General features: G+C 18.3%; 5 protein-coding genes across 5 annotated transcripts; 2 read left to right on the forward strand and 3 right to left on the reverse strand.

The window, feature by feature from the left end:
• Positions 1-345: 345 nt before the first annotated feature.
• PRELSG_0506800 (conserved Plasmodium protein, unknown function) lies at positions 346-2,376 on the forward strand (the record flags this gene model as incomplete). The annotated part of the gene is made up of 1 exon (XM_028675318.1): positions 346-2,376. One exon carries the CDS (start codon positions 346-348, stop codon positions 2,374-2,376), a length of 2,031 nt encoding a protein of 676 aa, XP_028531919.1.
• A 295-nt stretch (positions 2,377-2,671) lies between these two features.
• On the reverse strand, positions 2,672-4,795 carry PRELSG_0506900 (GTPase, putative; the record flags this gene model as incomplete). Its single annotated transcript, XM_028675319.1, has 1 exon — positions 2,672-4,795. The coding sequence occupies one exon, from the start codon at positions 4,793-4,795 to the stop codon at positions 2,672-2,674; it is 2,124 nt and encodes a 707-aa protein (XP_028531920.1).
• A 625-nt stretch (positions 4,796-5,420) lies between these two features.
• PRELSG_0507000 (ubiquitin-activating enzyme, putative) lies at positions 5,421-6,569 on the reverse strand (the record flags this gene model as incomplete). The annotated part of the gene is made up of 1 exon (XM_028675320.1): positions 5,421-6,569. The coding sequence occupies one exon, from the start codon at positions 6,567-6,569 to the stop codon at positions 5,421-5,423; it is 1,149 nt and encodes a 382-aa protein (XP_028531921.1).
• A 1,448-nt stretch (positions 6,570-8,017) lies between these two features.
• On the reverse strand, positions 8,018-8,983 carry AK2 (adenylate kinase 2, putative; the record flags this gene model as incomplete). Its single annotated transcript, XM_028675321.1, has 1 exon — positions 8,018-8,983. The coding sequence occupies one exon, from the start codon at positions 8,981-8,983 to the stop codon at positions 8,018-8,020; it is 966 nt and encodes a 321-aa protein (XP_028531922.1).
• Positions 8,984-11,401: 2,418 nt separating this feature from the next.
• On the forward strand, positions 11,402-13,282 carry DMC1 (meiotic recombination protein DMC1, putative; the record flags this gene model as incomplete). The annotated part of the gene is made up of 7 exons (XM_028675322.1): positions 11,402-11,497; positions 11,590-11,985; positions 12,059-12,220; positions 12,409-12,484; positions 12,591-12,743; positions 13,002-13,128; positions 13,249-13,282. 7 exons carry the CDS (start codon positions 11,402-11,404, stop codon positions 13,280-13,282), a joined length of 1,044 nt encoding a protein of 347 aa, XP_028531923.1.
• Between the last annotated feature and the right edge of the window lie 38 nt (positions 13,283-13,320).

Here is a 13,320-nt window from a genome sequence, read left to right on the forward strand (position 1 = left end):
TTATAAAATATATAAACAATGACAATTCTAAAAAAAAAAAAAAAAAAAAAATTCATTTATATATACATATTTTATACAAATAAAATAAAGATTAAAAAAAAAAAAAATACTTATTTTCCTTTTAATTAAAAGTTACCAAGTGTGTTAATGTTAACTTTATACTATTAAAAGTAAGAAAAAAGGAATAAAAAAAATTAAATATTTTTTTTTCTTTTATGTAAAATGAGTACGAATTAAAAATTATTATTTAAGAAGAAAAACTATGAACATTATTAAAAAAAAATATATATATAAAAATAAATGATTTAGAGAATTAAAAAAAAAATAGAATAAGAGATATAAAAAATGTCGTTATATTTCTCTGGTATAATAGAAAAGAATTATGTTCTGAGTAAATTAATAAAAGCAAAATGTTTAAAAAGATATGCATATACTAATAACAAAAAGAGTTTTAGTCATAATATCAGTGAATTAAAAATAGAAATGATAAAAAAATTAGAAAAAACTAATAAAAAATTTATAAAAAGTTCTCTTACAAGAAATTTTTATATAAGCAAATACAAATTAGAAGATAGAATACATTCTGATTTTAAAGTTGTAAATTTATCTAAACTTTTTTATACACAAAAAAGGAAATCATTTTATAATCTTATAAGTAAAAATAAAATAAATAAAAAAGTGAATTTTTTAAATACTAATAAGACAAATAGTAAATTACCCTTGTTAGAAGATGGAAGTGATAAAATTAATGAAATGTTCAAAATTTTGTGTGAAAATCAAAGGATGTTAAATTATTTTAAATATATTTTTTTAATAAATTATTTGATTATCATTTTAGCTATATGTTTTATATTTGCTTTATCAGGAGATAGCATAAATTTATATATTATATCAAAAATTGAAAAAATATTAGAAGAAATAAAAAAATCAAAGGAAATTGAAAATAATATGAAAGAAATAGTAAATAGTCTATTAAATAAAATAATACAAGAAGAAAAAAATAAAATGATGACTTCAGCATTTTTCATTGATGTACTAAGAAATTCAAAAAAAGAAATTGGTAATATTTTTATAGAAATTTTAGAAGCAGAAGAAGTAAAAAACAAATTAAAAAGCATATTTTATGATATATCTGTTTATTTATGTAATAATAAAAATATACAAAAAAACTGTTATCATTTACTATCAGAAGCAATACACTTGCCTGAGTCTATAAATTCTTCAGAGAGGTGGCTAGTTAACTTATTTAATTCTAATAATGTCAAACAAAATATTAGAGATATTATATATAAAGATTTATTTAAAAATGAAGAAATGATAAATAATTCTATTTTTTATCTTCAAAAGATTCTTTATGATACATTGCAAAATAAAAGCACTCAAGAACAAACGAAACTTTTTTTTTCTTCTTTATTATCTAATCAAGAATTTCAACATCAACTGTCTGAACATATCTGGAAAGTTTTTAAATTAGCATTATCTCCAAAATGGATGAATAACGAAGATTTTAAAATGGACATAAAAGAAACAAAAAAAAATGAAATAAAAGAAACACAAACGAAAAAAAATAATATAAAAGATATAAGCACAAATAATGACAAAACATGTAAAAATAATATTATTACTACTGATAATAAGACTGATAAAGAAAAAGATAGAATTTATGCTGAAAATTCAGAAAAAAAAGAGCAAAAAAAATATGATTTGACCGAAAAAGAAAATAAAAATGATACTGCAGATAAATCAATAAAAAGTAATTTAAACGACACATTTAGTTATTTAAATGATGAAAATCATTTAAAAAAAGAAATAAAAAGAGTGATAGAAATTTATGAAAATGAAAAAGACAAAATAGAGAACAATATAATTTATAATAAAACAAGCTTGAATCACTCCAAAATTAATGAAATAAAAGAATTAAAAGATCAAGATGCAAAGGAAAAAAAAATAGAACTAAATGAATTAATAAACGACGATATTTTAAAAGAATCCATAAAATATATGCTAGAAATATCTGTTACTTTAAATAATATAAAATCTTTATTATTTTCTTCTAATATGAGTAAAAAAAAATATTTAGATATACCAATTTGTAAGATTAAAAACATTAAAGAAATAAATAAAATTTTCACTATTTCATATTTAAATAATATTTTAAAGCAAAATAATATTAATGAACCTAATGAATACTTAGAAAAAGAAAACAATGAACTTCATGAAGAAAATAAGTTATATAATTATTCTTTAGAAGAAAAAATAAAATTAACCTTAATTGATATGTTACTATTTTATTCATATAAGTACTATTTTTATTATTATTATATTATAAAGTTAAAATTAATATTTCAAAATCTTTTAAATGTAAAAGCCTTTTGATTAAACATTAATTTTATAATATATATATATATATATATATATATATATATATATGAATATACATTTTAACGTTTTATATGCATATGCATTTAACGTAGAAATGTAATTTTACTCATTTTTATATATTTTGTGTATCTTATCTCCTTTATTTATCTTTATGAATTTATGAAATATTTTTTTTTTTTTTTGTTATGTTTTTCTTTTTAACCTTTTTTTTTAAAACTTTTATATATTTATTTTTAAGTATATGCGTATTTATACTATATCCCTTTAAAGATTTTTTGTTATTTAAAATTTATTTACCAATGCAAAAATTCTCTAATATTTTATTTAAAATTTGCTCCTTTTTAAATTTTCCAATAATTTGATTTAGAGAATTAACAGCTAACTTTATCTCTTCAGCTATAATATCGAAAGTTAAATTTTCTTTATTTTTTTTTATAAAAAATAAATGTTTCAATGATTTTTTTAAATAAATTTTGTGTCTTTCAAATGGCAAAAAAATAATTTTTTGCTCTTTTGAATATCCAATGTTTCTTTTTTTCATCATCTTTTTATTAAAATACCTTAACATTTTGTCAATATTATATCCTTTTTTAGAAGAAATAAAAAATATTTTCTTACTAATTTTTTTTAAAATATGTATATTTAAGTATTTAAGGATTATTCTCTTTATATTCTTTCTTATACTTTTGTATGACTTTGACAATTTTAAATCACATTTACTTACACATAAAAAAAAATATGGGATTTTTTTTTTTTTCTTTTTAGTTACATTAAAATATTCATTAAAAATAGAGATGATATTTTTCAAATCCTGTACATAATGTTCTATATTTATTAAAATAAAAGCAGACGAACATTTTTTTAAATATGTCAAAGTTTTTTTAATTCCAATAAATTCTAACTTTTTATGAATATTTTTTTTTTTTTTTTTTTTTAAAAAAAACTCTTCACTTGCCATCATACCTTCTTTTGAATAATAGGGTTTACTCATAATATTAGTAATCATTCCTGCTGAATCACATAAGTTATAAGAATTGTTCTCAATTTGAATATTTTTTTGTATTATATCTATAGTAGAACCTTTTATTTTAGTTACAATTGATATATTATCATTGCAAATAAAATTCATTAATGTGCTTTTTCCAGAGTTAACATTTCCAAAAATTAATACATCAATAGAATTAGATAAATCCTCTACATTTTCTTTTTTTAAAATTGCCTTTATACTCTTTATAGAATCATTTACCTTCTCATCAAAAAAATTATTAATTTTGATTCTTTCTCTCTCTGTAGAAGTATGCTCATCTTCAAAATCAATTTTAAACTGAGTGTATACTAATAATTTTTTTAAATTTTTTCTTAGTTTCAAATATATATTTTTAGCATAACCATTCAAATAATTTAAAGCTATTTTTTTTTGTATTTTTTGCCTACAGTATAATAGTTCCTTTAATCCTTCTACTTCTAGCATATTCATTTTATTATTTTCAAAAGCTCTTCTAGTAAATTCTCCTTTTTTACTTTCTCGTATTTTTATGAAATCATTTAAATCATATAATTTTTCTTTTATTTCATCACTTATATCATTATAATTGGATTCATTATAGAAATAATTTTCTTTTTCTTCTTTTAAAATTTTATAAAATAACTCATTTAAATTATTTATTTCATTCATAATTTCCTTTACTATAAAAGGATTTCCATGACAATAAATTTCTACAACATCTTCACCAGTATATGATTTGGGATTTTCAAAATAACTAAACATAATTTTATCAATCATATTATTATCGTTATCATACAACTCTCCCATATATAATTTTCTCGTTTCAAAATTTTTCTTTAAATTAATGATTTCATCCAAACTATACTCACTTTTTTTCTTCATTCTTTTAATCTCATAGTTTTCAGTATTTCTTTTATTTCTAGTATTTTTCATAAAATTAATCAAATTGTTTTTCGAATTTTTATGTAACAAAATTTCTAAAATAATTTTACTTAATTCACCAGATATTCTTATTACACTAATAGCACTTAATACATTACCTGAACTGAGAGCATATATTGTCTCTTTATTACTCAGCAATTTATTTAAGTATTCATTTCTTAAATTTCCATCTTTTAAATAATCAATTTTCAATACTTCATTATTTGAAATATAACCTAAAATATCCTTTTGTCTTATTTGTTTACCTTCATTATGTTTATTTGTATAATTTAAAAAAAAATTACTTATTTCATTATTTTTATTTCCTTTTTTTTTTCTGATAAAATGATTTTTATCGTTATTATAGAAAGAACTCAGTGAAATAAAAAAAGATGCATTATTATATTTTTTTTTATACCCTTTACAAAAATAGAAAAAAAAAATTAATACGAAATATTGTAAAAAGAAAAAAAAACTTCTATTCATTAAGTATTTTTGTTATAAAGAATAAACATCTCTTAATATTACATATTTTTCATAAAAACAAAAAGTAATAACTCATTTTTATCTTCTAGTTTATTTTATTTTATTTTTTTTTTTTCAATTTTATTTTTAAATTTGAACAAAAAAAAAAAAAAAAAATTGAAGCTAAAATAAAATAATATAGAAATAAATACTTATAAAATGTCAAGAATCTTTTTTAAAAAGTAAATGAATAAAGAAATCATAAAATTAATATAAACTCAAAGAATAGAAAAAAAATTTATACATTTATTTTTAGTAGCATTTACATATATAATTTATTTTTCTTAATAAAAAAAAAAAAAGTTTAATTGCTATATAATAATAAATAAAAATATATCAAACTTATATCCTAAATTATTTTTTTAATACAATTATTTTATTAACGTATATATTTTTACTTACCCTTATATATGTATTATTTTTAATATATAAATAATTTAAGAATGAGATAATCCTTTTTTTTTTTTTTTTTTTTTTTTTGTGTGTGTATAAATATATACACAACTTTGCAAATAAAAAATAAACAAATATAAAAAAATTTATATTTGATGTATAAGCATAATATGAATATTAATAAGAGTTAATTTTAAACTAAATTAAGAAATAAAATAAAATTATATTTTTCTGTTTGAATATTTAAGAATTTACCTTCTGTTATTTCTCCTCTATCTATTAATTGCTGAAATGTTGAATTTAATTGTTCTTCATAATTTTTTTTAAAGTATTTAGATGATATAAATAATATAGAAGAATCAGAAGATATATTAATATTCTTTGAATTATATTTTGTTTTTATAAAACCAACAAGTTTACTTAACTTATCTATCCTACTAAAAATTAACTCTATTTCTTTTTTATTACAAACTACACAATTAGGAGATTTGTAAATTTTATAATAATATATATATATTCCATTATCTCCAACATATAAAATATCACTATAATTATTTCTCTTATTTTGATATGTAATGATGTTGACAAGTTCAGTTATTATCAATGAAGAAATTATCATTAATGTACTAGTAGTTGTAGGAATTGAATTTCTTACCACTTCTTCTGTTAATGAATATGATAAATTATCTATATGAAACAACTTAGCCCTTTTTTCTGATTCTTTATGTATCCACTTTATATGGCTTTCATTATCTTTATCCAATTTTTCTCTGTTCATTTTTTCAAATAAAACATTCATAACATATAATATACATTCTTCAGGTGTTTTAGGTTTATTAACAATAGAACATATAGGAAAAGAATAGTTTGAATAATTTTGAATGGTACAATTAAAACAAGCAAACTGACTTTTTCTAGAAATAATTTTGATACTACCTTTGAATGCTTCTACTCCCCCATCTATATATATAATTTCTTTCTTTAAATTAAAAATTAAATTATTAAGATAAAGCCTAGTATTTATGTTATCTAAACAACCAATAATAAAATCAAAATTTTCAAAAAAATTTATATCAAAAAATTCTATATATTTTGAATAGCTTCTAATAGTAACATCTTTATACTTATCTTCTAATATTCTACTAATAGTGTTTACTTTAGACTTACCTATATCATCAGTTGTAAAAAATAATTGTCTATGTAAATTACTTATTTCTACTATATCATAATCAACTATAGTTATATTTTTTATGTTTATATAAATTAAATTTTTTATTACTTCATTACCTAGACCACCACATCCAACAACTAGCACATTCAATTTTTCAAATTCATCATACATTGCTTTTACATAAAAACTAATCAAATCTGTTATGTAGTTAAATTATTATCATTTAGCATTTTTTTTTTTTTTATATATTTTATACAACTTATATTGGTGGAAATTTTAAATTATGAAAAACACTTTAATTCATTTTGTATGAGTAGGAATATTTTAAATTATATTTATTCTGTTTCATTTTGCTTTTTTCTATGTAGATTCATAAATAATACTAAGTACTTAAATATAAAAAATTTTTTTAATTAATTATATTTAGTTTTAGTAAAATTTTAGTATGTTTGCTATTATAAAAAATATTTCATAAAACTAGTTCATTAATTTTATAAATTTTTATAAAAAATTATTATCTCTTTTTGATTAAATTTATCAAAAAAATTCTAAAAATATTCTATAAATTTTCATTATTTAAAAAAAAAAAATTCTTCATAGTTTCCATTTTTTTTTTTTTTTAACACTATATTTTTAAGATTTATATTTAAAAAAAAAAATATTCTTGTATCATTATATATATTTAGTTCTAGCTTTTCTTACAAAAAAAATAATTAAAAAAAAAAAAATATGTGAAATAATATTAGTGGATCTTAGCTTTATTATATACTAACAAGAATTATTAACAAAAAAAAAAAAAGAAATTAAAAATAGTTGAATTGAAAAATAATAAAAAAAATTTTAAATAATTTTCCTATATTTTATTTTTCTATTATAGTATAATAAAGATATGATAATATTTTCGTATGTTTTATTGAAAAGTAATACCCCTACAATATTATGTATTTTATTTGAAATATATATATAGTTAAATTATATCTCATTTTAACTTTTTTATTTTTATTATCATATTTCCATTTTGCTATTTAATTAATCTTCGTTATTTTATTTTTTTTTTTTTCAGGTTTAATTATAATGAAAAAATTTGTAGTTATATATATATATATATATATATATATATATATATATATATATATAATGCATATATTTATAAAATTTTTATTAAAAATAACATATTATTATTCATGAGAAAAAAATTAAAATAAGAAACAGTAAATAAATAAAAGCATATAATATTTATTTATTTATATATTTCTTTTTTTTTTTAAAACACTACACTCAAAATATATATCGAATTACGTAACAGACACTTTGGCTTATGTTTTCATAAAAAATATCAAAAAATTTTAAGAAAAAAATAAAAATATGTATTTAGATAAATACATTTAAATTATATATATTTGGGAGACATTTTTCGGATTAAAAATAATTTAATTATTTTATATATATATGTATATTAAAAATTGTACATAGCATATTATGTTGATTTTCAACGTTATGCTAAATAATCGGAAAAATATATAGTAGAAATTTTGTTCCTTTTTTAATTTATAAAATATATATTTAGAAAATTTTAATTTTAATATATGACTAATAATTTTCCAATTATTAATAAAAATTCAATTTTTTATTATATCGTCAATTATTTCTGAAATTTCATCAAAAACATCATTAATAGGTTTTTCTCCATTTATATCTTTGCGAACATCACTAAAAACAGAAAGAATTTCTTCTTCGTTCTCTTTATATAAATTAAATCTTTTATCAAAAACATTTTGCTCATCATCTTTTCTTTTTATTAGCCTATTAATATCTTCATCATTTAAATTATTATATCCCTCATTTTGTGATACTATTTTTTCTTCTTCTTCAGTTAATTCTTCTCCTCCTCTTTTTTTTTTAATTAATTCTATTATTTTTTCGTCATAATTTATATTAGTAACTGGATCAACGATTCTTCTATTAATTCTCCCCAATAAACACTCCTTCGTAGCTGTTATGTTAATTAATGAGTTAACTATAATATTATTATTTTTAAATAATAATGCTTGATCGTATGTTCTTGGATATCCGTTAATTATAATTCCATCAAATTCAACATTATTTATATAATTATTTAAATTAATAAAAAAAATCCTTTTAACTGTATCATCAGGTACTAAGGAACCATCATTAATGCATTTTTCTATAATTTCTAAATCACTTTTTTCTTCATCCGTTAATTTATTTTCATTACTAGAATCTTCATGCAATTTTTCTTTATTTTCTTCTAAATATTTTTTTAATATTTCACTTGAAGTTAGAATTTTAAAATTATATTTTTTTGCAATCAAGCTACATTGAGTATCTTTCCCTGATCCAGGTGCTCCATTAAAAATTATTATTTTTTTTTTCTTTCCATCCACTTCATCTACCTCTTCTTTTTCTTTTATTTCTTCATTTTTATCCTTGCATATTTCCCCTTTTTCTTCCTTTGTTATTTCTTTATCAAAATCTTCCCTTTTCTTATTAACATCAACATACTCCTTAATATCTTCTTTTTTTTCAACTACATTATTTTTACTAGTACTTTGGCATGATCCCATATGTGACAACTTATTTTGTTATTCTTTAAAAATTTGAAGAAAAAAAAATTATTATATATTCATATATAATATTAAAAAATTAATAGAAACCCTAAGTTATTAAAATAGGATATATCAATAATTAATTTTATATATTTCAGTTAATAAAAAAAAAAGTAAAAAACTTTATGTTTAATTATTTTATATCTATTTAATTTATTATTTATTTTTTTTTTTTTTTTTTTTGACAATATTTCTTTAAAAATTTGTAGCTTTTTTTTTTTTTTTTAATTAAAATAGATAATACTTCTTATTATAATATATTATCATATGTAGAAATCTTTCTTTTTTCCTTTTTTATTAAAATATAAATTTTAAATAATACTTTAAAAAGATTTATATATCAATTTTTTCGTAAAAATATAATATATTTTCTATTATATAAAACTTTTTTTCTTCATCTAAATTAGCATGTTAATTTTTTATTTTTTTTTTCTAAAAATCTTTTACTAATTTGTATATTCTTTATCTATTATGGTTTTTAACATATAATTTCTACTGAAAGATTTAATTTGAATTATTAAATTTTTATTATTTATCTTTTTTTTATCTAATTATCCTTTTTTATTATTGTTATTTTTTTTTTTTCTTATAATTTTTTTCTTTTTTTTTAAATTCATCTTCTCTCTTTTATCTTTTTTCTTTGCCTTAAAAGGATCGATTAACAATAATATAGAAAAAATAAATTATGCACACGCTTCTCTTATTAAAATAATTAATACATATTTTTAATAACACAGATATATTATTACTTTTACATTTTTTATAATTCTTATTTTTTTTTTTGTACTTTTTTATTACTTTTTATATCCTCATTTTAGTAATTTTATATTACCTTTTATAGTTCTCTTTTTAGTTCTTTTTAATTATTTTACGTACTTATTTTTTTTTATTATATTTGTATTTTTACTATTTTTAAACTCTCAATAATCTCTTTTTGGAATTTTCTATTAATATAAATATGTAAAATTAACAAAAAATTGTTATATTCATAATTATCATTTTATATTTTTAAGTAATCTAATAAAAAAAAAACCATAAGAGTATTTTATCTATTTTTTATTTTTAAATATATTTCTTTTATATGTAATTTTTTTTTTATATTTATTCGTAAAAACATAAATTATATTTTAGTGATGTGATGCTACATCTTAGAAATTTATAAAACTTCTTCAATTAAAGTTCTAAATAGAAGTTATAATGAATACCAAAGTATTCAAAAAAAATATTTCGGTGTTTAAATTTAAAAAAAAAGATAAATTTCTAATTATTTTTAATTTCAAAATTTTAAAAAGTATTATTTTATTATATTTCTTTCCTTTTCTTTTTATTTAATGTCTTTACTAAAAATTTTATATTTTTCAAAATTAATTTATTCTTGAATGAAAACATTGAAACTCTTCTTTTTTTATTAACTTATATTTTTTTAAATATGGGAATTATAGTTATCTTTCTCATTATTATCAGGGTTACTATTAATTTATGAAATAGGAACTTTTATTAAGTAATAATCTGCAATTTTTTTTTAAAAACCCCAATTATCCGGATATTGTAACCTAATACGTTTTGTCCTATAATGATATGTTATTTATGAAAAGAAAATTTCTTTTAATTTTTACTATAATATTATATATTAAGAAAGAATCAATATATTAGTAGAAAATAAAGCATATTTAAAAAAAATATATTGAATTTTTCTACTTTATTACGCGTATTTCTTAAATGTTTGTAACTTTATTGAATTACATGTAAACATTTACATAAAATATCTTAGTACTGACTTATAAATATTTGATTACAAGCATATATATAAATTAAAAGGGAAAGATAAAAAAAAAAGTTATAAAAGTAATATCCTTTTTTAAAAAAACGAATATTCTGTTGTATTTTATTCATCTTGTTGACGCTTTACTTCTCTACGATAATAAGACTATCAAAATCTCAATGAAAAATATAATACTTGAAAATACCTTTAACAGTGTCTTCCATTCTTTCTAATTTTTTCCAAATATTAAACTAAACTTTTTAATAATAGTATATTTTTTTTTTTTTTCGCACCTTTTAATTATTTTTATTATTTTTTTTTTTTTTGCAACATTGCTATTGTGTACAAAGAAAAAAAAAATGCATATATATATATATATGAGCATATAAAAAAAAATTCTAAATTTTTCTTACTAATTTTATTTAGTCTTTTTCTTTTTTATATATTTACCTTTTACTTGTATATTTAAAATAATAACTTTTTCATTTTTTTTCAAGTCAATGTTATTGTTTTAATTTATAAAAGTAAAATATTACAAGCTTATAACATTTTTTTTATATTTGTTCATTATTTTTTTTTTTTATTGTTTTTTTTTTTTTTTTGAATAAGTAAAAATGTCTACTTTACCAGCAAGTAAGTCTGTTAGTAAGATTGCTATAGCAACTGCTATAGAAGATGAAGTAACAAAAGAACAGCAATTTCAGGAAATTGTAATATAATTTCACATATATGGATATTTAAAACATTCTACACAACTTTTTGTTTAATATTTTATAAATATTCTGTTATATTTTTTTTTTAGGAAAAACTGCAAGATTTAGGCATAAATGCAGCAGATATAAACAAATTAAAAGGAAGTGGATATTGTACAATATTATCTTTAATTCAATCAACGAAAAAAGAATTATGTAATGTTAAAGGGATATCTGAAGCAAAAGTTGATAAAATATTAGAAGTTGCATCAAAAATTGAAAACTGCTCCAGTTTTATTACAGCTAATCAATTAGTTCAGAAAAGAAATAAAGTTTTAAAAATAACAACGGGGAGTAAAGTTCTCGATCAGACATTAGGAGGAGGAATTGAAAGTATGTCTATTACGGAACTCTTTGGAGAAAATCGCTGTGGAAAGACTCAAATTTGTCACACTTTAACTGTTACAGCACAATTACCAAAAAATATGAACGGAGGAAATGGAAAAGTATACAATAAAAAACTATATATAAATAAATAATTATGTATATATATTTATATTTTGTGAATTGAAAAAAAAGGTTTGTTATATAGACACTGAAGGGACGTTCAGACCTGAAAAGATATGTAAAATAGCAGAAAGGTATGGGCTTAATGGAGATGATGTATTAGATAATATTTTATATGCTAGAGCTTTTACACATGAACATTTGTATCAATTACTTGCCATATCAGCAGCAAAGGTAATTAAAATATCATAGCATTATACATACACAAGTTTATAATTTTTTATTATTTTTTCTTTACTTAATAAAAAGATAGGAAAAAAATTATCTTTGAAAAAATACAATTAATTAAATTCATACGTTTAAAAAAATAAATTATTTTATATTAAAATATATTTTTTTTTATTTGTGTTTATATTACGAAGATGTGTGAAGAGCCTTTTGCTTTATTGGTCGTTGATTCTATTATTTCTCTTTTTCGAGTTGATTTTAGTGGAAGAGGTAATAATTTTTTTTATTTATTATCTTTTTTTTTATTACATATATTAATGAATTAATTAAAAATTATTAATGCTAAATGTTATTTATTTTTATTTTTTTACATCAGGTGAACTGTCTGAAAGACAACAAAAATTAAACAAAACAATGTCTATTTTATCTAAATTGGGTGAACAATTTAATATAGCTATTCTAATAACGAACCAAGTAATGTCAGATCCTGGCGCAACTATGACATTTATTGCTAACCCAATGAAACCAGGTTGATAATTTCTTATAATTAAATTTTTTTTTTTTTCTAACTATTTTAATATTCTATTTACTACATATCTTTTCTTTTTTTCTATGTTTTACACAAAATAAGAAAAAATAAAACTTTTTTTAGTTCCAATTGTTCACAGCTTTTTTTTTTTTTTCTATTCTTAATGTTCATAAAATATTTAATTATTTTTATGTATTCAAAAAAAAAAGCAAATAATGAAGAAATATATACATCTATACATAATTTTTTTTTTTCCAGTTGGAGGTCATGTTATTGGTCATGCTTCTACAGTTAGATTATCATTAAGAAAAGGAAAAGGAGATCAAAGAGTTTGTAAGGTCTATGATGCACCAAACCTTCCAGAAGTTGAATGTGTTTTTCAATTGTTAAGAAAAAAAAAAAAAAAAAACGCATGCACATAATAGATAAATATGTATATATATTTAATGCACACAAAAAAAAAACAAAATAAATAATTTTTTTTTTTTTTTTCTTCCTATGCCAGGTCAGACACAGGTATTATTGACGCAACAGATTAAAAGTATGTATTCTCATAACAATTAAAAGAATTAATTTT

Source organism: Plasmodium relictum (genome assembly GCF_900005765.1).
Source record: "Plasmodium relictum strain SGS1 genome assembly, chromosome: 5".
In the NCBI taxonomy this organism is placed as follows: domain Eukaryota; phylum Apicomplexa; class Aconoidasida; order Haemosporida; family Plasmodiidae; genus Plasmodium; species Plasmodium relictum.